Here is a 25,307-nt window from a genome sequence, read left to right as displayed (position 1 = left end):
ATGTAAAGGAGGCACTTGTTTTATCTGGGCCCCAGAATTACATATGTTCTACACAGCTATGATTATGTGACTAACCCCTGTTTACAGCTCTGATTCCTAAACCTCCGGCCTCCACTGTGGAAAGCATAGACAGAACAGAAAATATTCTGTCAACTTCTGCCCCAGGCACAATAACTCTGCAATTGTTACTTGCAGCATCCCAGAAGAAATGAAACCAGCAGCTGAAATCTATGCACTGGCCACAGATTGTCTCACTAAGATCATCTTGCCTTACAGGTGTCTCAAATATATTTCCTATGCACTGGGCTGGAACAGAGGGTTAAATTAATTCTTTATTTCATAAATGTTAGCAATAGGGATTATTAAAACCTTTATCATACGAGACAGTCAAATCACAGGGAAAGATATGAGCCTAGGTACTGTGAATATAATAGGTCCCAAATAGGTCCCATACACACAACTTAAAACAGAAGGCTAAGCAAGTGACCCTGGTCTGAGAACACACCTCTGATTTCTCACTTCTCTTTTAGATGTAAAATTCTGAATCTAAGTTCAAACAAGACACTAGTAATACTGTTTTTATTTTTTTTTACCATTATCCTTGTGAAAATATCACTAGAGTTTCAAAGGGGGTCTGAATAAAAGACAAGCTTGATTTCTTTTAAATCTTATTTTACCCACAGGACAGTTCTTCACTATAATCTGAACAGCCTTTTCAAAGGGCCTCAGAAAGCATTGATACGTGGAAAGCTTTGAGAAAAGAGAGTATCTTTCTATTTTGATTTTATTTAAAGTTGGTTCTCTTCATGAACAGAATCAGGATTTTCGAAAGAATGTATGGATTCACTTCCACATGGCTGAAGGGCTATACACTCTGGCTGTGAGGCACTGTACCTACAGGTAGGCTGATGATGTCAAATGGTCTGTCCCTACCTATGATCTGGAGCACCTCTCTAGCACACTTGCATATGACCAAAGAAAATATGTGTGGTGTACCAGGTTTTCTCAGTTTAAACAAGGCACTTTCCCATGTGGCTTAAATAGATGTATGGAATATATACATAGATCCTCTCTCTGCATCTATTCTAAAGGAAGATTAAAACATATAAATATAGTACTACTTTGCCACCTTGAAAAATACACGAAAAAAAGTAGCCCTTTCTAAAGTACCATGGCCAGTTTCAAACTGTCCCCTGGCAACACCTTCAGTGCCTACCATTGGCATAGGACACAATACAAGTGAGCCATCCACATCGCAATTCAAATGAAAATACCACCCATAGGTCAAATGTCAAAGCCATCCAGTGACACACTTGGCCTCTGAGGTAGCTGCCTGGTTGCCTTCCAACAATTAGAACACAAATATCTTATTGTACGTGCTAAGCCAGGAAGTCTTAAATAAAAAGATCAATCTTTTCAACAGACAGAACCTGGATAATTCTACGTTATTGAGCATCTGCTCATTATCCTGTGTTCGTACTGAGAGTATTTTTCCACTGTGTGTGAGTCATCTTTGCACCTTCCACAAAAACTCTCTACTTTCACAGTATGCATCCTCAGACAGTAGGTGCAAAACTCAATGAAAAATAATGATTAAATGAATGTGTGTTTTTAAGTTGAACTATATGAACTTGATATTTGATGACTTTAATTCCCCCCAAAATGGCACTTTCAAATCGTTCAAATGAAACCTTAGCACATAAGTTTAGCTACAGAAATAAAAGCCAAAAAAACCCCACAGAAACTTCTGTGGAGATAGAATTCTATGTTTCTGTCATGCAACTGTTCTAATATAAGTAGCCCAGGATGTTATAGCAGTTCCATAGTGTGAGGAATCCAGGCTTCTTCCATCTCATTTTCCTGCCACATGAGATGACATATGTCCATCACATAGTCTAAGGTCTCAGCTCCACTCCCCAGCATTGCATCCACAATCCAGACACAGGGGATGAAGAGGAGACAGTGGAACACAAACCCTTAACCTTAAAACCTTAAAATCAAGACCAGGAAGTTCAACCTGTGCACATTCTGCTCATCTCCCTGGTCAGAACTTCCTAACGTGGCCACATCTAGCTGCAAATGACGTTGGTAATGCTATATTTAGGTGGATAACCATATGTCCAGCAAAAATTAGGTTTTATTACCAAATGAGAAGAAAACCTACAATCTCTATCACATGCCAAGAGAAAGAATAGGAACTGTCATAAAATGCTACGGTTCTTATGGTGGATCATATAAAACTTACTGAATTGAAAAGGGCTCTGGAAAAGTATTTGAAAAGATCAAAATTGAGTTACTCAAGCAAGGTTAAATTAAGAGGAAGTCAGCATTCTTAGCCTACATTAAGTTTCTAAGAAGCAGATATAGAACATGCACAAGTTCACTGAAGGCTTAGGAAAACTCTGCCCTTTGGAGAAAGCTGCCCTTTGTCAATCTGATAACCCTGCACATTCACTCTCTGCTCTTTCTTCCCCAATTTGTGAGACCATATTTAGTGACCCAGCTTTCTCTTACTTCTCCTGGTACTCAATTTAGGGTGAGCTGTAAAGAGTTTATAGGATGTTCATGTTGTAAGAAATGAAATAAATCATATACTCAAGAACTCTTTATGTTTTTCCAAAACCATTTTGAGGCACTAAGACCCCAAGTTACCAGCACCTCCATCCCAGATCCCACAAGACTTTAATTGTTTATTAAAGTGGTTTGAGTTACTGAGATAAAACTACCATGTAACCCAAAACAAGTGATTGTCACACTGATTTGCCCCACTTTAGGGGAAAAAATTGTATATCAAAAATAGTATCCAAAAGCTTAGAAGAGGAGTGCACATTTCTTGACTCATCACTTCATAAGAACATTATCTGAACTGATGAAAAATACAGAGCACTGTGAAGTTTTCAGAAAATGTGGGCCTTCTAACACCAGACTTCCAACATCAAATCCCAATTCTACACTTAGCTAAGTAATCTCAAGCAATGTGCCTAATATTTTCCTTTGTGAACTTCAATCTCCTAAGCTATAAACTAAGAATAATGAGAACATGTACTTCATTGGTTTACTATGAGGGTTACATGATCATAACAATGCCTAACAGATAGTAAGCATACAATACTAAATACAAACCATGACAGCCTGGCAAGCTCTGTAGCAGGAAGATACAACAGAAAGAAAAGGAAAACCCTTATTCCTCATGGGGAAGAGAAAAAGAGGTAGAAGAGAAGTGTGTCCCAATTTTCCCCTCTCCTCCCCGTCACTCCCTTTGGAGGGATGATCATGTCAAAGGGAAGGGAGAGAACTTCAGCCCTTACACCCCAGAGCATTCTAGAAAGGTCACATCTCAGGTTGTCCTACTCACCAATGCAGGACACAACTATATTGCTGTGGCTGCATAATGCAACCAGGTGAAGGAGACATTTAAATTGAGATTCCCAAGATGACCTTGATACTCATGTGCTGAAGACATAGTTACTTCAAAGCCTGGCTGGAAAACTGCCAAATTAAAGTAGGGGGTGGTTGCTGTGGCAGTGGCTATGCGACTCTGTAGCAAGGACTGGGGGTCACAGTTGAATGTTCAGCTAGTTGGCAGAGGACTGTGCAGTTCAGGAAAATCCAAGATGAACTGAGCCAGTTGGAACATGCTTAAGCTCAGAGATGCACACCATAAGTCATTGAACCACGTATGCCTGCAGATAAAGCCACTCATGTGGGCCAGGGACACTGCTCCCAGAAGAAAGGAAGCAGCATATAGAACACCAAAGTATCCTTGCCACCATGAAACTATTTCACCACAGTCATCCTCCCCCACACCCATGTACACAGACACCATCTGCACACTTCCTCTGCACATGTGAGGTAAAAAAGGTGACCACTTGCTCACCACATAATTGAAACACAATATGTTGACAGGGTCTTGAGAGAGGAATGTTCCTATGATTATATGTAAGAAGTATGAAGATAAAATTATTCATTCATCAAACAATGAATCCTATGGGAATGTAGAAGTAAACAAATACAAGTTAGTTTTCAACATCAAACCTGTCATTTGAAGATATAGACCTTCTAAACTCTTCTAAACAATTGCTGATGAGAGTGTGAATTTGGTACAATGCTTCAGAAAACTATTTGGCACTATCTCCTAAAGCTAAATAATGCCTACCCCAATGAATCAGTAATTCCACTCCTAGGTATTAACCCAAGAGAAATTAGTGTTCTTGTCCACTAAAATACATGAGCAAGAAAATTTACAGCGACTTTATCTATAAACCCAAATACTAGAAACAAACCAAATGCTTATCAATTGAAAATGGATAAATAATTATGGAAAATTATTCAGTGTAACACTATTTATGAATAAAAAATGAACTTCTACACTTGGCAATATACATAAATCTCATCTACATTATGATGAGTGAAAGAAGAGTTGAAAGAATACACACTGTACAAAGTTAAAAAACATAAAATTAATCTATAGGTATAAGAACAGAACAGTGCCTACCTAGGAGGAGAAAGTGGGCAGAGGAGAGGAAGTATTCACTAGAAGGAGGCATGAGGGAGCCTACTAGATTGTGGAAATGCTCTGTGACTTCATCTCAGGGGTAGTTAATTACACACAGGCACACACAAATGTGCTGAAAGTCCTTATATCTCAATTTGAGGAAGCAGGGTTTTTAGTGGTGAGAGGAGGGTCATCAGTATTACTATGTTTCCCAACAAGGGATGCTCTGTACCCAAAAGACTCTTATCTAATGCTCTCTGGAGATAAATGTAGACTTTTCCCTGGGCACCTCTGATAGAGATTTCCTTGTTATTTACCCGGGCCACCTCTACATCCATATCACTAGCTGCCATGTGATAGGCAACTGGGAAAAGGTAGGCTACTCTGACTAAAGACTAAATCAATTTAAAGATGTTATTATCCTTTAAATAAAAAAGATCAAAGTAATTCTCTTAAAAGTGTGAGATGAACTGGAGAGCATTATGCTAAGTGAAGTAAGCCAGGTGGTGAGAGACAAATGCCATATGATCTCACCTATAAGTGGAACCTAAACAACAAAACAAACAAGCAAGCAAAATATAACCAGAGACCTTGAAATTAACAACAAATTAACAGTAAGCAGATGGGAGTGGTGGAGGAAAATAATGTGGGAAAGAAGAGAAAGGATCATAAATGAACATGTGTATAAATAACCCATAGACAAAGGCAAAGGGGGTTAGGACTGAGGGTGGGAGGTGGGGGTGGGTAGGGCGGGGGATAGTGGAGGTGGGTATATTTGAATGTTAATAAAAAATAAAAATTAAAAAGTAAAACTGTGAGATGAGGAACTTGGCGTCGTGGAAAGCATATGCCACAGTCATGTTGAAACAATCACAATAATCGCAGTAAATCCCAAGGGACCCAGTTAATCTGAGTCTTCAAGGATCAAGGAACAACCAAGACAAAAACGAAAAAAAGTGATACTGGGTATCAGTAGCTCTCATGTTCGCCAATGACTCCCTTCTCCTTTCTGCTCTTCAACAATTTTTGTGTAAATGTTTGAGCCAATAGAGTCCCTTAATATTTTAGAAACAGTATTTAAGCTTTTTAAGGTCACAGATCTTTTTGAGAATATGATAAAAGCTATGGAGACCCAGGAAAATAAAAACATATAATGTCACATATACAAAGTCCAGTAGAAGTAAGACCTTCTTGAGTGTGGTTGGTAGGTAATGACATGAATATAATAATTTATAGTTTTAATTTGAACATTTCACCTAAAATGTCATATGGTGTGCTTGAGTGAGATATTGTTATGTTACAGAATTACATGCTTATGATTTTGTAATAAAAGATTTGGGACAAATAAAAAGGAGCATTATTTCAGCCAGATCTTGTATTTTGAGTGGTCTGGAGTAATATCTAATACCCCTTAACCACAGAGCTATACAACTATTACAAGGAGTCTGAAACCTTTACTCAGTAATTCATTCTAACAAAATGCATGTGTATATTTATATTAAAGCTAAGGACTAATTCAGTTTATATATCAACTTACATTACTTTGTTTTTAGCTGTAATTATCCGTAGTAAATATGCTAACATTTAGATCTCTCCTGGTATGACCTTGTTGAAGTACTAAAAATGAGGGAATGAACTACTACTTAATAAAGAGTTCATTTTAATAAAAAAATACATTTTGAACATGCAATAACTACACAGGTAAATGTAAAATACAGTATAAATATATTTTTGTTATAATTCATTTTTAATCTTATCTGATTTGAAAGACAAGTATAAAAAGCAATAATTATAAATATTGCTGATATAAAATACATAAAATTTAATTTCTGTGACAATCACAGCACAAAGAAGGGGAGAGAATATGGAACTATGCAGTAATACGGGGGATTTGGCGAGATCGCTAGAGATAGGGTAAGGACGCCAAGATGGCAAGGAAGAGCCCAGGCGCTGGAGAAGGGAAGGGGCAGTTAATGCCAGAGACAGCGGGACTAACAATGCAGTGCAATGGGACAACTTTTCCACCCCCTAAGGCAGCCCTAGAGAGGGTGTGCTTCCCAGGCAAAGGGTAAACAAACCAGTGTATCCCAAGAAGGGAGGGTGAAGCCTGAGAACAGTCTGCTTAGCATCTTTGTGTTCCAAAATGACAGATAAGAATGGGGGGGGGATCTCCGGGCATGGATTTGAATTTCAGTCTTTTGGAGAATAAGGGAATTTCTATGTTTTGAGGAAAAGAGGAACCCAGAGCCAGGGAGTACCACACTACCCCAAATTAGACAACATTTTAATAAAAACCTTTTCCCTTCCCCACCGATCTGTTTTACCCCTGTGTTCAGCCATGGACAGCTGAATCCTATTCTGCTCATATACAGTAGGAACAAAGTTTTGTTTACTATTGAATTAAAATTATCATTAATCTGAACTAGATTGTTACAAATTAAGATATTAATTACAATCCCAAGGAAATCACTATGAAAATAATGTAAAATACAGTAAAAGAAATACCAAGAAAATTAAAATGGCATACTATAAAATATCTAATACCAAAAAAAGACATTAATGAAGAATAGAGGAACAAAACTGGTAGGCATAAATGATACAATATCAGTAACGATGTTACATTTAAATAGATTGAACACCCAATTAAAAGACGGTCATTTGCAGAATGAATTTTTAAAAGATCAAGCTTTATACTGTCTACAAGACACAATTTAGATTCAAAGACACAAATAGAATAAAAAAATAGCATGCAAACAGTAAGCAAAAATGAGCTAGAGTACATATAAACTTCAATACAAAAATTGTTATTAGACATAAGGTACATCTTAAAATAACAAAATGTCAATTCAAAAAGAGGATATAACAAATATAAGCATTTATACACCTAATAAATGTATACCAAAATACATGAAGCAAAAACTGACAGAACTGAAGAGAACACACAATTCAACAATAATTGAACCCATTGATACATTACTTTCAATAACAGTACTAGACAGCACTAGAACAGCACTAGACAGCAATAGAACCATACTAGACGGCTTGAACAGCACTATAAACCAGTAATCCTAACACATATCTATAGAACGCACCACTCAACAGCAGCAAAATACAATTCTTCTCAAGTGTACATGGAACATTCTTCATAATAAATCATATGTTAGACTACAAAACTTCAGTAAAGTAAGAAGGTTCAAAGCACATAACATATGTTATCCAACTATGAATTAAATTAGAAATCACTAACAAAATGGGGAAATCAATAATATGTCAAAATAAAACAATACATTCCTAAGTAACCAATGGATCAAAAAATAAATCATAGGGAAAACTTGAATATACTTTAAGATAAATGAAAACACAAAATACCAACACTTATGGGATGCAGCTAAAGCAAAATTCCACAAGAAATTTAAAGCTGTAAGCACCTGGTTTTTAAAAGGAGTTGTTAAATGAATAATCTAACTTTTCATGTAACAATAAATACTAATAAACCCAAAGAAAACAGAAGAAAAAATAGAGATTATAGTGGAAATAAGTGGAATCGAGAATAGAAAAAAAAATAGAAAAATCAATGAAAACAAAAGTTGGTTCCATCAAGACATTACCATAACTGACAAGCTTTTAGCTAGAGTAACAAATAGAGAAAACTGAACTTTCTAAAATTGGAATGAAACAAGTGACATGACAATCAACCTTACAGAAATACAAGGGAATATGTACAAAGGAATACTATAAATAATTGTATGCCAGCAAATTAGATAAACAAAGTAAATAAACTGAAAAATTCCTAGAAAGACACAAACTACCAAAACTGACTAAAAAAAGAAATAGAATATCTGCATAGATCTAAAACAAGTAAATAGATATCAACAAACAAACAACTTTCCACAAATAAAACCCACAAATAAAAGCCTAAATTGCATCACTAGTGAATTCTACCAACAGAATAAAAGAATTAACACCAAACTTTCACAAACTCTTCCAAAAAACAGGAGGGGAAAAATTCCCAATTCATTCTTTGAGGTCATTATTACTGAGATACAAAAAGAGACAAGTTTCTGGTCAAAATGGTGGAAGGGATAAATGTGACACTTGCATCCTCTCACAACCACATCAAAATTACAACTAAACTAAATAACAACCATCATGCAGAGCCACCTGAAAAGCAACTGAACAAAAGTGCTATAACTAAGAATATAAAAAAGAAGCCACATAAAGACTGGTAGAAAAGGCAAAAACATGGAATAGCTACATCTCACACCCATGTAAGGTGGTTAAGAATTGGGAGGGAGATCCCAGTTGCCGAGGTCCCCCCTGAGAAGTTAGGCATCCCAGCCCAGGGTTCCAGTGCCATGAAGAGAAGTCCCCATAAATTCTGCCCAAGAAAACTAGCAAAGACTGTGGCTCCTAGGGCTTCAGGTAGTCCTCCTAAAGTGCCCCCACACAGACTCGTTCAGAGCACCAGCTCTGAGCTCCAGCCCTGGGGCTTCAGCTCAAAACACACCAGAGACAGACAGGAGGAAATGAATTGTATGACTTTAGGGCAAGAGTTGGAGCTGCAGCTTTCTCCCAGAGAAAGTACAAACAAAGGCCATTGTTTCTTTGTTAAGCCACCCCCCTGGAGGCCCAAATAGGCATCACATTTGAGTCTCCATTAACCTGGCTAACACCACTCACCATACTCTGGTGATTCCCTGAGACCTGGTTTCACCCAGCTTATAGGCCTACCCAAGCTCTTCCAGTGACATTTCCATACAAATGGCCTGTCTTGGCTCACTAGTGCTGCAAACCTTCCTAAAAATCTTTCAAAGATCCACAAACTCTAAACAAACAGTATCTATCCTCAGCATACCCCATATCTCCTGCTAAGCCTGGAAATAGTGACATAGGACATCAGTTTGAAGCTCAGCCTCTCCTGGGCACCTCCAAGCATAGCATGATTGGAAACCATCTGCAGATCACTCTGTAGCTCATGCCATATGGCCCCAGGCAGAGCACAGGCAGCAGCTGATCTTGGTCTGCACCTATCAGGAGGCTCAAGAGACAGTGAACAGGGTGACCAGCTTCATACCACACCAAAGCACCTCCTTGAGTGATATATAAGTAGTAGACTCATCAGGCATCAGAGTCCTGCTGAAGCAAGTCCTGCTCCATAGGGTGGACATCTGCACAGCAGCTTCTCTGCTATGGTCTCAGATTGTTCTCACACCCAGTGGACTCCAGAGTCCATCCTTTCCACTGATGAGACAGCAGCAATCAAGGTTCAACTACAACAAAAGGGTACACACAGCCCACATGGGGGGCACAGAAGAGGGTGAACATGGAGCTTCCTGCTCAAATGACCAGGCCCCACAGGATACCCACTATATAAGGCCACTCTACCAAGACTGGAGACACAGCAGCTCTATACGAACATATGAAGACTACTAAAATAAGGAGACAAAGAAATATGTGCCAAGTGAAGGAACAGAACAAAATTCCAGAAAAAGAACTAAATAAAATTAAGACAAGCAATCTACCAGATGTAGCATTCAAAACACCATTATTAGAATGCTCAGTGGGGAGTGGTGGAGAAAAATGGAGACAATTGTACTTGAACAACAATAAAAAATGTGAAAAATAAATAAATTATTTAAAGAAAATAGAATGTTCAATGAACTTAGGGGAAGAATAGGTCAACTCAGTGAGGACTTCACCAAAAAGATAAAACATAAAAGTGGAGATAAAAAAGAACTAGTCAGAAATGAAGAATACAGTTACTAAAATGAAGAATACACTGGAAGAAATCATGAGTAGATCAGATGAAGCAGAGGATCAAATCAGCAATTTGGAAAATAAAGTAACAGAAAACACCCAATCAGAACAGCAAAAAGAAAAAAATTCCTAAAATATGAGTAGAGTTTAATAGGCTCTGGGACAACATCAAGCACATCAACATTTGCATCATGAGGGCACCAAAGCAGAACAGAGAAAGCAAGAAACTGAAAACCTGTTTGAAAAAAAATGACAGAAAACTTTCCTAACTAGGTGAAGGAAATAAACACACAACTCCAGGAAGAACAGAGAGTCCCAAAACAAGATGAACTCAAAGAGGTCCACGCCAAAGATATATCATAATTAAACTGCCAAAGGTTAAAGACAAAGAATCTTAAAAATGGTAAGAGAAAAGCAGTTAGTTACCTACAAGGGAGATCCCATAAGACTACCAGTTAATTTCTCAACAAAAACTTGAAAAGCCAGAGGGAATAGAACAAAATGTTCAAAATGATGAAAAGCAAGAACATACAAATAAAACTGCTCTACCCAGCAAGGCTACCATTTAGAATCAAAGGATAGACAAAAAATTCCCAGACAAAAAAGAGTTAAGAGTCCATCATCAAACTAGTATTACAAGAAATGTTAAAGGGTCTTCTTTAAGAAGAAAAAAGATTAAAAGTATGAATTATCAAATAGCAATAAATACATATTTATCAGCAAATACTTTAAATGCAAATAGATTGAAGATTCTAATCATAAAATATATGGTGGCTGAGTGGATAACATAACATGATATTTATATATGCCATCTACACAAGGCTCACTTCAGTTCAAATGGCCCACACAAACTGAAAGTAAAGGGATAGAAAAAGCAATTTCATGAAAATAAAAATAAAACAAAAACTAGGGTAACAATACTTATACCAGACAAAATAGACTTTAAAATAAAGGCTATAATAAGAGACAAAAAAGGACTTAGCCAATTCCGCTTCTGGGTATTTATTTGAAGAGACAAAAACCACAAAGTCTAAAAGACTTATGCATCCATATATTCACTGCAGCACTACTTACAATATATGTAAAATATAGATATAAGCCAAGATATGGCAGCAACCTAAGGTTCCAGCAAACCTAAGTATCCAGCAATAGATGAACGGATAAAGAGAAAGGGTACTCATAACAATAAAATATGACTCAACCATAAAAAATAATGAAATCTTGCCATCTGCAACAACATGGATGGATCTAGAGGATGTTATGCTTAGTGAAATAAGTCAGATAGCCTCAGCTGATGTAGCTCAGTGGATTGACCACAGGCCTGTGAACCAATATGCCTGGGTTGTGGGCCGGTTCCCCAGTAGGGGGCGCATGAGGGGCAACCACACACTGATGTTTCTCTCCCTCTCTTTCTCCCTCCTTTTCCCTCTCTCTAAAATTAAATATACAAAATCTTTTTAAAATTAAGATATTTTTAAAAATTCAGTCAGACAGAGAGACAAATACCATATGATTTTACTTCTATGAGGAATCTAAAGAACACAATAAACAAACAAACAGAAACAGACTCACAGATAACAGAGAACATTTTGACGGTTTGTCAGAGGGGTGGGGAAAAGGGGGATGGATAAAAAAGGTAAAGAGATTAAGAAGCACACATTGGTAGTTACAATAGTCTTAGGAATGTAAAGTACAACATAGTGAATATATCAATAATATTGTAATACCATGTATGGTGACAGATGGATATTAGATTTTTCAGGGTGATCATATAGTAAGTTATATAAATGTCTAATCACTGCATTGTACACTAATATAATGTTGTATGTCAATTATAATTAAAAAATAAAAAATATTTAAAAACAAATACATCATAAGAAAACTACAAAATAATATTTGTTAAAGATATAAACGGTCAACAGAATACTTTTTAAAAATTAAACTTAGAATCTAATGGTCTAGTTCTTAGAAAATGGGGTGGCTTCTACAAGAGACCAAAATCATCCTCTGAGTTTTCACCACTTTCTCCACTAGTCACGTTAAGCAATCTCATTCCCATTAACGCCATTAAAAAAAAACAGACAAAATAAATGTAATTATAAATAAATCTCCCAAACTTGCTCCATCTCCTCTGTCACCACCAAAATTATTAAGCAGTTTTTTTGAAGTGGGTCTTTCTACCTTTGTGATTGGTTCATTAACCAGCATTACTCTAAAATCATATTTTTTACAGAATTAGATTACACAGCAACCTTGCATGCTTTAAAATATTCCTAATAAAGAAGACACTTGGCCCTTGATGAAACCATCTCCAATTTGGCTGATTTATTTGAGATTTAAGTAGGCTATTTTAAGGTGGGGCATTTTTTAAGGACTCCATAAGGACACTGATTTTTATCTTCTTCTCTTTACTACACTGGAGATAAATTTATAGTCACAGGGGCTAGAAAGTCTTACTCTTCATATTATTAACCCTAAAATGGGTCTAACAACTCATAACCACCACAAAATCTCAATAAAACCCCCTTTTCTAAAGTGGTGTGCTTTACAAACTTCATTAAGCTTTTGAATTACCAGTGGAGCTTATTAGAAATGCATATCCCAAGTCCTTACTTAAGAGATTATAGTGAGTTTGTAACTAGGCCCAGGAATCTGCATTTTAATTCTCCCCTTCCCAAATAATCCTAACTACACTTTGAGAAAACATTGTTCTGGAGATACCTGATTTCTAACTTCACTCTCTACATTTAAAAGGAGCAAGTACGGGTCCATATAGGTCCCCAGGAGAGCCCTCTCATGTCCAATCTATTGTTTCCAAATGTTAGTGCAAACAATGTTAGTGGGCCACTACTCACAAGCATTTTCTAGAGAGGTGGGAAGAAAAGGCTGGACATGATTTTTCTAGAGACTCAGAAAAGAACCCACTAGTCAAAGAGCAGGCAGGAAGTTGGTAGTCTGCTATAAAATTATGTGGGTTAAAGAGGCAGGACTTCTTGCACAAATGTCTCAAATACTCAGGAATTATAGAGTGCAGAAAAGGTATCACATTGTTCTGGTCTGTGCTACCACAAAATGCGAGATTCTCCTAAAGACTATCTGTGTTATTCAACTGTTAGCAACTATTACTAAGTAGAAGAAAAGACTGTCTTCTACAGAAGATTCTCTGTCAAATTTAAGATTATTTCTAAGCTGCAAATCTCTTTAAACAGATTAGTTCTACATTCAAGACTACTGCCTGCAAAATAATCAAGTCCATGACCACAACATAATTAAGTCAAGTTGGTGCCAGCCTTAACCATGTCTGTGTGTTCTCTCTCTTTCTGGTTTTTTTTTTTTTCAACAAATGTTAGGAATCCACGTACAGTCAAATCTTTTACAGACAAACTAATTTTTCCAGATGTGTGACATTTAAGAATTTTATAAGGGCTTTCATTTTCATTTTGACTTTCTGATGGTTTAATGTAAGAGACCCTACAAATCCATGAAAGCAGACTGGGCTGCAGTTTACCACTGTTGTGCAAAGGGATCTATGTATGACTAATAATTCAGAGGGCAAATCAGCTCTAAATCAGTATCCTGCTTCTGTGTCAAGAGGGAATTTTGCTCCAACATGTGAGAGTAAAAATCTGTTCACACAGTAGAGGGAATTCTACTACAGTAGCACCCTGCCAATTAGAATTCACTTTCTCTTATTAAATATGCAAATGGTAGAAGAGATCATTTGTAAGGACAATATTAACTGTTGATTCTGATACCTATATTCTGTAGCTTTTATTTTTATTTTTATTTTGAATAAGAGTAAAGAGACCGATGTATGAAATGATTCCTGACTCTTCTTGCCTGGTTAGCCGTGACTCATCTTTAGGAACTCAGGTTAAAACCTACCTTCTTCAGTTAGGTGTGTCCAATCTTGGCACTCTAGGTGAGTTCCCTAGTTACATTTTTTAAAAAACTTTTTTTCTCCTCATAGAACTTTTCATTATGATTTTTCATAAATAACTATGTAGTTGTTAATAAATCCAAAGGTTTGTATCCCTACCAACTCTTGCTGGTCTACATGTTCAGCCAAGACACCCTTGTTTCCTGCTTATTACACATATCTAGCGAGCGCTTTTCATGCATTATCTTCTTAATAAATGACTCAAAATGAATGAATTAAGTCTACCAGATTGACTTCACAATATAATGCATAATTATTAGAGCATGTAAATTTAGCATCCTTTATTCAAGAAGTGTTAGGTGCCATAACGAAAGTGCATCTATGCTTGCATCCATGTGTATTTTATTAAATCATTATAAGCACTGAAAGGTTCTTCCCACCCCTGAACTTAACTTTCAACTACCTACCTACATGGGAAAAAGATGAAAATTACTAAAATGCTAGCTTTCTGCTTTTTGAACATCTCTTCTAAGTAGCTTTGGGATAATCAAATTTGATATGACTATAGCACAGCAAATATTTCAAAACTAAGATCTCACCCATGGCTTTACCCAACATAATTGCTAAGAAATTTGCTCATATGTATTCAGGAAATACGTCTACTTAAATACATCTACCACACTTAAATTCAGAGTTTCAATCAATAAGAATGAAGTTTCAGCATTTCTACTGTAAAAGTTGGCCCATCGATGTGTTCTCAAGATATTGTAATTACTATCACTTTAATTCTGCATAATGCTGTGTATACAGTCTTATAAGAAATACTCTTTCATGGGTAGTTTCCATGAACTCTATGATGATGGAACTTCTCATTATATAAATGTTAGCTATTATTGAGAATGCCTGGAAAATGATATCTGCAATCCAAAAAATCTTTACATCTGTTATCTCCTTCAGAGAATTCCACAGGCCCACTTATCTCCTCGGGAGTTCTACTCAGATGGCTCCTAGTGTAAGTGGCTAAAAAAATTAAAAACTATGTTTAATGATAAAGTAGAAATATCAAAGCTTTAAAAAATCAGAACATATCATTTTTAAACACCTCTCCCTTCCCTATTCACCCTCTTTCAAAGTGTTTCACGATATTTCTTCATTTGAAACTTGATCACACACACATACACACACCCACACCCACATCCATATACTCATATCCCTAGATGAACTGAATGGTGCAAAAGAAAGCCAACTTATAGGAAAGTATGCCAGAGTTCTTTTAGGATAGTGGTTTTCAAATGTCAGGGTTGAAATCAATTTAATATATCCACGTGAGCATTTCCTTAAAAGTGGAATGGAGTGGTGTGAAATGAAATGGATAATTAATTCTAGGTGTAGTCTTTGATGAAATCTTTCCTAACTTAAGGATCCTGGCACCACAGGCAATCATGGGGCAGGGGAAGCTACATTAATGAATACAAGTATGGAAATGATTATTAAAGAGCCGAGACATTTGGAGCTCCAGCATGCTGTAGCACATAGGGACAACAGTTGAGAATAACCCTAGAGAGAGAGGCTTTCTGCCTCTGCCATAACAATGAGAACTATAAGTGAGGGCACTGTGTTCAATGTTCACTACAGTGCTTACCCAGGGACAGGAGTGACATAGGAATGCTATTAAGTTCTTTTGGGACTCATTTCCATAAGGCCATAGCAAAAAAACGCTGACTCTTTTAGAGATGGGAAACTAACTCACCACGGGTATTCTGAACAGATCACTCCAGGGAGGAGTAAGAGTCTCTGGTGACATATTGGATGAAATGTTGAAATCATTTAATTGAATACTAAAACAAATGAAATCTAATTTTGTACCCCAAAGTGGGTATGAAAGTGGGTCGTATTATTTACACATGTATTTTGGGCATTTTAAGAAGGTTGTATTAATCCACAGATAGGCTGACTTTTAAAGTATGAACTTAGGAATCATACACACAGACACACACACTGCAACACTATAAAGAAAGTAACTTTTACTAATGTTAAAATCTCAGTCCCTATAGTTCTGATTCCCTATTCTATTCATTGCTAGAGGAAAAAGGATGCATGGTTATGTATGTGTTTGAGTATTAAAAAAATTTGAAGGAAACCTTCTGTCAAAACTATTCTTATAAGTATTATTTTAAATTTTGGCAGTTTCTAACAGCCATAGAAAATGTTCTTAGTGGAAGAGAAGGTATAACCTTGTACAATTTAGAAGCAGGCAATAAAGTCTTGAGATGATCTTAAAAAGGGAAACTCTGGATATGCCCCAGAGACTGTCCTTGAATATGAACAGTCATATAAGCTACTCTTGTACTGACAAGGCTCTGGGCCCCATGGAAGGAATCTCCTGGACACAGCAGGGTCTTCATCTTTCCATTCTTTTTACATACATACACACGCCCATACATATAAGTACACTCACACATAAACACTATCCACATGTTTGTCTTTGAGAACAAACCTAAATGTGGGCATCAGCAAGGCAATACAAAATTTAAAACCCACAAATGCCATATTATTGGGTGTGAGTATGGAGATTATGTTGTTTATCTTGCCATATCACACAATCAATTTTAGGAGAAACCACATGACTTACAGAAATGACCATTTAGCACAGTTCAAACCAATACTGATGGAGTTCCTACCCTGTACAGAACACATAAGAATAATTATATTCAATGTACCACCTTTACAAAATGACAGTGCAAATGGCAATGATACACAGTGAAACCCTTATGATAATTTTACAAAAATTAAGAAAGAATAATGTGAAAAGATTCTTTAAGACAATGTGTTTGTGAGAGTAGGACACAAACAAGCCAGAACATAGAGAGTCGATTCAATACATTATCAGTGAATACGTACAATTGAGAAGACATTTTGTCCTTGTTCTCAAGCACCTACAATCTAGTTAGGAAGATACAAGGCATGAAAAAAATTACACCTAAGACTATTATACAATAATCACTTGGGACAGATAAAATGGCACAAAGAATATTAAACTAGACACATCCTTAAAATTCACACAGTTTAACCCCCTTATAAAAACAAAAGGCAAAAAAACCTGATGTTTAACAAGGTTAGTATTATAACATACCAAAGTTTTCTCTATTCACTAGTCATGTTAAAAATGTTTGTTGAAATGTTAAAAAATGTTTAAAGTACTCCATGGAGTTAAATATTGCATAGAGGTCAAGGAAGGTTAAGATCAAACAAATACCAGGAGATTTCACAAATAGAAGATAGACAAACAGTAAATCCCAGAGAGATTAAATGTTTAAGTAAAAAGACTGGGTAAACAAACTGACCTCATGTGTTTATTTCTATCTACTCCCAAAATCCAAGTGAAATGACAATAAAGAAATTTTTAAAAGTATAAACATGTAAGGATAAAAACAGGAAAGGCATCATTAGTGGATGAGAGAATTTAATATATTTTAGCAGGAAAGAGGACAAAAGAATGGAACCAAATCAGCAGAAGAGAGAAACTAGGCCCAGTTCCATCAAGTACTCCAGAATGAAAGCATGAAGCACAACACTGATATCAGGGTACTGTTTGAAAACCTAGAAATACAGAATTGATGACCCTTGAAGTCCCTTCCTCGACCCCACACTGGCAAGGAAAGATCTAGGGTAACACTTACATATGAAGCCTAGAAAAAAATCAGCCCAGAATACAGCAAGAAGGTAGATACTCCAAAAGTCATGTGTTGGGGTGGGGGGCGGTGGGTAGGGAACACTGGGTTCTGATACACTGAACCTTGGATAATATTGAGAGATATTTGACAGATCTGATGAAATGAAAGCAGACATTTCTAACTAGTTCATACTGAAATACACAATAAAAAATTAACTACAGGGAGAACTTAATTCCAGATAAGACTTCTTAAAAAATTTAAAACTTTACCCCTGGCTGGTATGGCTTAGTGGATGGAGTGCCAGCCTGGGAACCAAAGGGTCACTGGTTTCATTCCTAGTGAGGGCACATGCCCTGGTTTCAGGCCAGGTCCCCAGCAGGGGGCAGAGGCAAGGCAATCACACATTGATGTGTCTCTCCCTTTCTATTTCCCTTCCCCTATCTCTAAAAATAAATAAATAAAATCCTTTAAAAAATTTTAAAACTTCAGTTCATCACAGAGTACCGTTAAGAAGGTAAAAAGGCAACACACTTTCTGAGAAATAATATTTGTAAAATGTCTATCTGACAAAGGACTCATATCTGGAATATAGAAAGAAATTCTATTGGGTTGGTCAAAACATCCATATGTTTTTTTCCATAAAATAAAAGACACATTTCATTTTCACCAACAATTTTATTGATTTGGATATTTGAGTATGTCAGCTATCTCCCACATGGTATAACGTTGATTGTTCTCAACTAATGTCTCTCAGTTTGATCGCTATCAATTTCAAATGGTCTACCCAACTGTGGAACTTTGTCCACAATGAAATTCCCAGCTTGAAACTTTGCAAACCACTTTTGACATGTTCTCTCAGTCCAGCAGCTTTTTTATACACTGCTCAAATCTAATTTGCATTTCAGCTGTGTTTTTACCTTTCTTGAAGTAATAAAGCATAATATGCTGAAAATATTGCTTGTTTTTTTCATCTTCAATATTAAAATGGCTACACAAAAACTCACCAGTTTTGATAAGTGTTTTTAAATGCATGCTGATATGACAGCAGACACAATACAATCTAACAAAATTGTTTCAAATGAAGTTAAAGATAACTGAGCACCATAACAGCCATCTTATGGAAAATACCAAATGAATTTTTTAACAACCCAATATAAATAAAGAGGAAAATAGCAAGCAACCGAAATAAAAAATAGAAATAGGCAAAATACCTTAACAGGTAGTTCATAAATTAAAATATAAAAATTACCAATAAGTACATGAAAAATGTTTATCAGGGAAATGACAGTAAAGGAATTTTAAAACTATTAATATAAAAAGACAAAGGACAGCAGAGACATGAGGGGTGATTGGTACCTGATATGACAGAAGTGTTCTATAACTCGACCTGGGTGGTAGCTATGTACACATCCATATACATAAAAATTCACCAAGCTGAATATTTAAGATTTATACACTTTACTCGATAAAAATCATATTTTAATTAAAAATATAACTTTAAGCAATCAACACTTTTTGCTATATTACATGACTAAAGGATATAGAATTAGAGGGATGAAATTAAAAGAGTTAAATCCTTATCTATCCTTACCAAACATGACAGATCAAGAAGCAGTTATGTGAGCACAATTTTAAGAAATTTTATAGTTAGTATTAGCCACCTCTGAAAAATACGACTAGAAATTTAGGAGAAGGAGAATAAGAATAGGAGACTGTTATTATGCACAACCAGTCTCTTAGTAATATTTGATGTTTTAAAAACTGTATGTATATTAATTTGATGAGGAAATTTTTTAATATTAAATTATAAATTATTAAATATGTGATTACTTATTTAACATGAAGCAGAGAAAGTTTTTTAAGTATGCCTCAATGACATTTTTTTATTTTGCCAGTGTAATAAATTCTATATTCTGATTTTCCTTCCCCCTCCACCATCACTCCATATGGTCCAGAAGGAATTTCTCCATCTCAGCTTCAGTAGTAGCTTGTGACTCAAACCCAGTCCAACCCCTGGGCCTGGCTCTCATCCAGGGAGGTTTTTTTCTTTCCAGTGATAGTCACAGGCCCAATTTGAGCCAATAACAGCTATACTGAGGAGCTTCCTGCATAGACATTCTCTTACTTAGAACTTCTGGCAACCATCTTGCCATCAAGAGAGAATTACTTGCCCAAGAATGGGTCTGACAGGGTGAACAACAGAGATGAGATATGGGAGAAGTCCCTTGAGCCCTGATATCTGTGGTTGAAGCCCTGGTTCCATGCAGGCCTGGAGTTTGTCTATCCTTGCCCTTTTCATAATTATAAGAAGCAGCATTGTGTAATGGAATCCAAGCATTGGACTACTTAGGTTCAAACTATTCACTATGTGACTTTGGGCATGTTACTTAATTTCTTCTTTATCTATAAAATGAGATGGTAATAGTACCTCCCTCAGAGAATCAAATGAGTTAATATACAAGCATATATAGGGTTTGAGTCACAAGTACAAATGAATATATTTCATAAGTACATATGTATAAGAATATACGTATATAGCTTAATAGATATTTATTTATATGTTAAATTCTCATTTAAATGTATATGTGCAAATTCACATTTTTGTTTTTAGCAATAAAATTCCCTTTTTTCCTTAAGCCAGTTTCTATTGAATTTTCTGATACTTACAAGTGGCAGGATTTTGACTAATTCTGCACATATGAGAATCACACAAAATCATTAAATAGATTTAAGCAAATATACATAAAACATACTCTCTATATCAGGAAAAAATCATCAAAAAATTAAACAGTAGCCCTGGCTGATGTGGCTCAGTAGACTGAGTGCCAGCCTACAAACCAAAGGGTTATCGGTTGGATTCCCAGTCATGACACATGCCTGGGTTGCAGACCAGATCCCCAGGAAGGGGTGTGAGAGAGGCAACCACACATTAATGTCTCTCTCTCGCTTTCTCCCTCCCTTCCCCTCTTTCTAAAAATAAATAAGAAATAAATAATATTTTAAAGAATTAAATAGTAGATAGAAAAGGAAGAAAGAATGTTTATGACTTTTAGGACTGATATGGTTTTTCCCTTACAAATAACAAGAACATATTACACAAAATGGGCAAAAATATAAACACACAGTTAGCAAATGAAATATGTAGAAATGCAAAAAATAATGTTCAGTTTCCAACATTCAAACAAATAAAATAAACAGAAACTATTTTTTTCCAATGACAAAGCTAAAGACTGTTTTAAATTATTATCCTGTGTTGGCAACTTTCTCATTGACTGCTGGTAAGAACATAAATTATACAACCTCTCTGAAAGGTAATCTAGCTATAATAAAAATAAGTGTATCTTTGAAACAATAATTCTTCTAGGAGTTTATTTAAGGAAATACTTAAGGGTGCATGGGAATATTTTACTTCCAAGTTTTCTGACCGATCTGTATTTGTAAGCAGGAACATTGAACACAGAATGTCCAAAATATAGGGCGTTCAATAAAGTCCATACATTCCAATACTATTCAGCCATTTAAAATGCTGATTGAAAAAAATATATGCATTAAAGATTGTTCGTGATTATTAAATGAAATAAACAGATTACAAAATCATATATAGCATTCCCCCCTTATCCATGGGGGATACATTCCAAGACCCCTAATGAATACCTGAAACCAGATAGTACCAATCCCTATGTACACTATGTTTTTTCTATAAGTACATATCAATGATAAATTTTAGCTTATAAGTTAGGTACAGAAAAAGATAAACAACAAAAATATTAAATTAGAATAATTATAACAATATACTGTAATAAAAGTTATGTGAATGTGATCTCTCTCAAAATATCTTATGGTATTTTACTCTTCCTCTTCTTGTGATGTTGTGAGATGATGCAAAGCCTACAAGATGAGATGAAGTAAGGCATTGACATAGTATTAGGCTACTACTGATTTTCAGATGATACAGGTCACTTGAAAACAAACGCCGTGATACCATGTATACAGGTTGAGATGCTAGACAAAAGGATGATTCACATCACAGGTGAGACAGAACAGAAGATGAGATTTCATCATGATACCCAGAATGGCATACAATATAAAATTTACAAATTATTTCTGGAATTTCCCATTTAATATTTTCAGACTGTGGGTAACTGACACCACAGAAAGCAAAACCAAGGATAAGGGGTAACTACTGCAGCATGTCTATATTTTAGTTTTATAAATATACATATGTAAAAAGATCTACTAGGATACAGATCAAATGGTAGGCAAATTTCTGGGTGATGGAATTATGAATGACCTAATTTTGTGAGGGTTTTTAACTTATATGTATATTTAATTCTATCTCCATTGAAGCTTTATCAATTTTTAATAAGAAAAAAGTATTTTAAATTCACAGTCACCTCTCAGAGTAGTTTCACTCCTGTACTTGAAGTGAAAATCATGCAAGCTGTTAGAGCACAGATAATGGGAAAGTCAAGTGAATGGGCTCTTTTTTAAGAAAATTTGGTTGCAAAAGCAAGAAGAAAGACTTTCAAGAACATATGTGGCATATAGTTATTGCAATGGAGTGTCTGTGCGTTGGAGAAGAGGAAGAGGCCAAAAATTAAAAAAGAAGGAATCACTGGGGGTAATAGCTAATGAAGCCTGCAGTATACTGTGCTTTCCGTTTCTCAGTAGCTAACTTCCTTTGGGCTTAGCTGGACTGTTACCTGGATTCCCACACGCTCTTTCCCTTTGTGTTGCACAGGCTTTGGAAGGGCTCAGAACTTTCCCAGGGGCAGAACCCACACTCTCAGCCTCTTGTTGTCTTAACCTCCTAAAAGCAAGTGCAACAGGCATTTTTCATCAGCAACTTTCACCACGAAAGAAAATAGGACACCTGACGCCCTGTGCAAGCAAGTTTCCCTTAGACCCCACCTCAACTCCTGTAAAAGAGTTAGCACCATCCACAGCCGCAATCACAATACACACTTGGATTTAATAATGAAAAGTGAGTTTTCAACAATTCATAAGGGCTTGAATACTGTGTAAGATAGATTATATTTTCTTTTCATTTATTTTTGGCATATTAACAGCTGGTGACCTAGATTAAGAAATAATATGTGAAAAGCAGGCTGTACCACTAAATTCATTCACAGATGGAAGTGGATTCAATGAAAAGCTTCAAACCAAAGATTCAAGTAATTGCTTGGTGGGAGGGAGAGAATACCTACAAGTGGGTAAAATGAAGTATGAAAAAATGATGACAAAACCTGGCTCAGATCCCAGTAGATCCTGGCTATTTTCTGGACGAGTAATCAGGGACTGGAATGGGGCAGGAAGCCTTGCTAATGCAGCTGCTGAAGGAGCGGTGGGAGAGGATCACGTTAGTTTAGGATGAGCTTGGGTAGATATTAAAAGAAATACAATCCTCTTACTGCACTGAGAGTGTGCCATGTAAAGGGAGGGACCCAGTCTCTCAGCCTGTGGACAGGCAAAGGGCCAGTGCCCCATTCGGCTCAGCTTCTAGGTCAAAAGGAGTGGAGGGCAGCATGAGCCTGGGAAGAGAAAAATTCACTGTCCTAGTGAGCGACTGCAAATCTGACTTCCAGTAAAATAGGAAAGTGCCCGTAAAACCCAGTACCCCAGGGATGGAAAATCCTGCCACGTAGAAGAGAACACAGTTGGACTGATACAAAACATGAAACTCATTAATTGGTGTCCTTTTTCAAGTACAGCGCTCAAACTGCCTTTTGAGCAGAATGTCCTTTGCTCAGAACACAAATGAGGACCTCAGTGCCAGCAAGGTCTTCGTAACAAGCAGTCTCTGGGCAGCCAGGCCAGCCCCGTGCCTAGTACGATCTCTCTCCAACTGCTCAGGGCTGTGCGGTATGGATCTGGGATTCATTTGTGCACATCACTGGGTGAGAAAAATAAATCACTGTGGCCAATCGACTGTGGGGCTTGTAAAACAACAGGGAACCCAACTCGTGCAATACCAATTTTTTTAAAGCAATGAAGCCCCATCCTTTGTACAAAAGTGTGCAGAGAAGAACCGTAAGGTTCAGGTCATATTCACTTTTGACCTTCCAGAGAATGACATTAGCGTCAAAAGGGGGGCACACACAGAGAACCCAAAGCAGTAGAGGAAAACAAAACAAAACAAAACAAAACAAAACAAAACAAAACAACTGTGCATGTAGGTATCTGTTTTGAACTCCAGGATTCACTGCACAGCACTGTATTAAAGCTGCTGGTTTTCGCGATCAGTCTTGTCGAGATTTGGGGAGTATCTTCTGTGCTAAACTGTTTATTTCTGCTGCACTCACATAGGCAGTAAATGCCCTCAGAGGAAGAACTGCAGCCGCAATCTCCCGCCCGAACCTGCGGGCGCCTCCCTACCAGTTCCCTGCGGAGACCCGGGAATGGGCGCCGGGAGGCAGATGCTCTCAGCTCGGGGACCGCGGACGACCCGCAGCACTTGCGACTGCTCCTGCCCAGAGCCAGCCGGGAGAGCGGGCAGCGGGAGCAGGGGGAGAGGGAGCGGGAGTCTCCGCAGACCCCACGCCTCCCGGGACCGGGCCGGAGTTCCGCTAGCGTCCCGCCTCCGGGGCAGCCTCTGTCCGCAGCGCCCGGTGCTGCCGAGCTGCAGTCGCCGCGGCAGAGAGCAGGGCGTCAGCGCGACCCGGCGGGCCATGCACCGCTAACGCCGGGCCTCCTTCGCTCCCTTGGCCCTCTAGGCCTTCGCTGTCCCGTCCCGCCACCTGCACTGTCGCCCGCTTCTGACCTTTTCCTGCGCTCGGTTGAGTCGTTTCTGGACGTTCTTGGCAAAAATGCCCGTCTTGATGTCGGCCATAGTGGCGGGTCCACAGAGGATGAGAGGCACCAAGCGGGAGCTGGGCCAGCAGCCGCGGAAGTGCGGGTGAGGAGCAGCGGGAGAGAGGAGCAGGAGAGGAGGAGGAGCGGGTGAGGAGGAGCGGGTGAGGAGCAGCGGGAGAAGAGGGGGAGGAGCGGGTGAGGAGGAGCAGCGGGTGAGGAGGAGCAGGAGAGGAGGAGGAGCAGGTGAGGAGCAGCGGGAGAGGAGGAGCAGCCCGAGAGGTGGCGAGGAGCAGCGGAGCTCCGGGAGCTATGAGGAAGGGGCACGACAGCGAGGAACAGGCTTAAAGCGACAGAGCGGAGGCAGCACTCGCCTGTATGGTGAGGAAAAGAGAGGGAGGGAGCCAGAAGTCAAAATGGCCAGATAGTAACCACAGTGATGGAGAAGGAGGCCAAAAGGAGAAAGCCAGCAGCAGACCCAGAACACCAGAGGCAGCTCAAGGATTCTTTTTAAGGCCCAGTTTGTGTAGGAGGAGAGCAAAACAGAAAGGAGGGAGGGAGAAGAGGGAAGGTAAAGACTGAAGGACGTGGGAGCAAGCAGGATTGGACCTGCTCTGAGGTAGAGTGGCTGGGCTGGTCTACTGGAAGTGCCAGGTGGACCACCCCGGGGCAGAGAGTGCACTCCTCCCCGTGGCTGTGTTCAAGAAGGACT

The 25,307-nt window shown here is 37.8% G+C and overlaps 1 protein-coding gene across 9 annotated transcripts in view; it reads right to left on the bottom strand.

The window, feature by feature from the left end:
* The window catches only part of AMPH (amphiphysin), a 274,501-nt gene extending 249,749 nt beyond the window's left edge, over window positions 1-24,752 (bottom strand). For all 9 annotated transcript variants that reach the window (XM_037056533.1, XM_037056538.1, XM_037056536.1 and 6 more), the window contains exon 1: window positions 24,567-24,752. In XM_037056533.1, the coding sequence (XP_036912428.1) occupies window positions 24,567-24,635 (69 nt within the window). In that variant the 5' untranslated portion in view covers window positions 24,636-24,752. The remainder of the gene's footprint in view (window positions 1-24,566) is intronic.
* Between the last annotated feature and the right edge of the window lie 555 nt (window positions 24,753-25,307).

The sequence above is a fragment of the Sturnira hondurensis genome, unplaced genomic scaffold, assembly GCF_014824575.4.
Source record: "Sturnira hondurensis isolate 20B ecotype Veracruz unplaced genomic scaffold, ASM1482457v3 Scaffold0008992, whole genome shotgun sequence".
In the NCBI taxonomy this organism is placed as follows: domain Eukaryota; kingdom Metazoa; phylum Chordata; class Mammalia; order Chiroptera; family Phyllostomidae; genus Sturnira; species Sturnira hondurensis.
The sequence above is the reverse complement of the archived record's forward strand: the minus strand, read 5'-3'. Positions and strand labels throughout refer to the sequence as shown.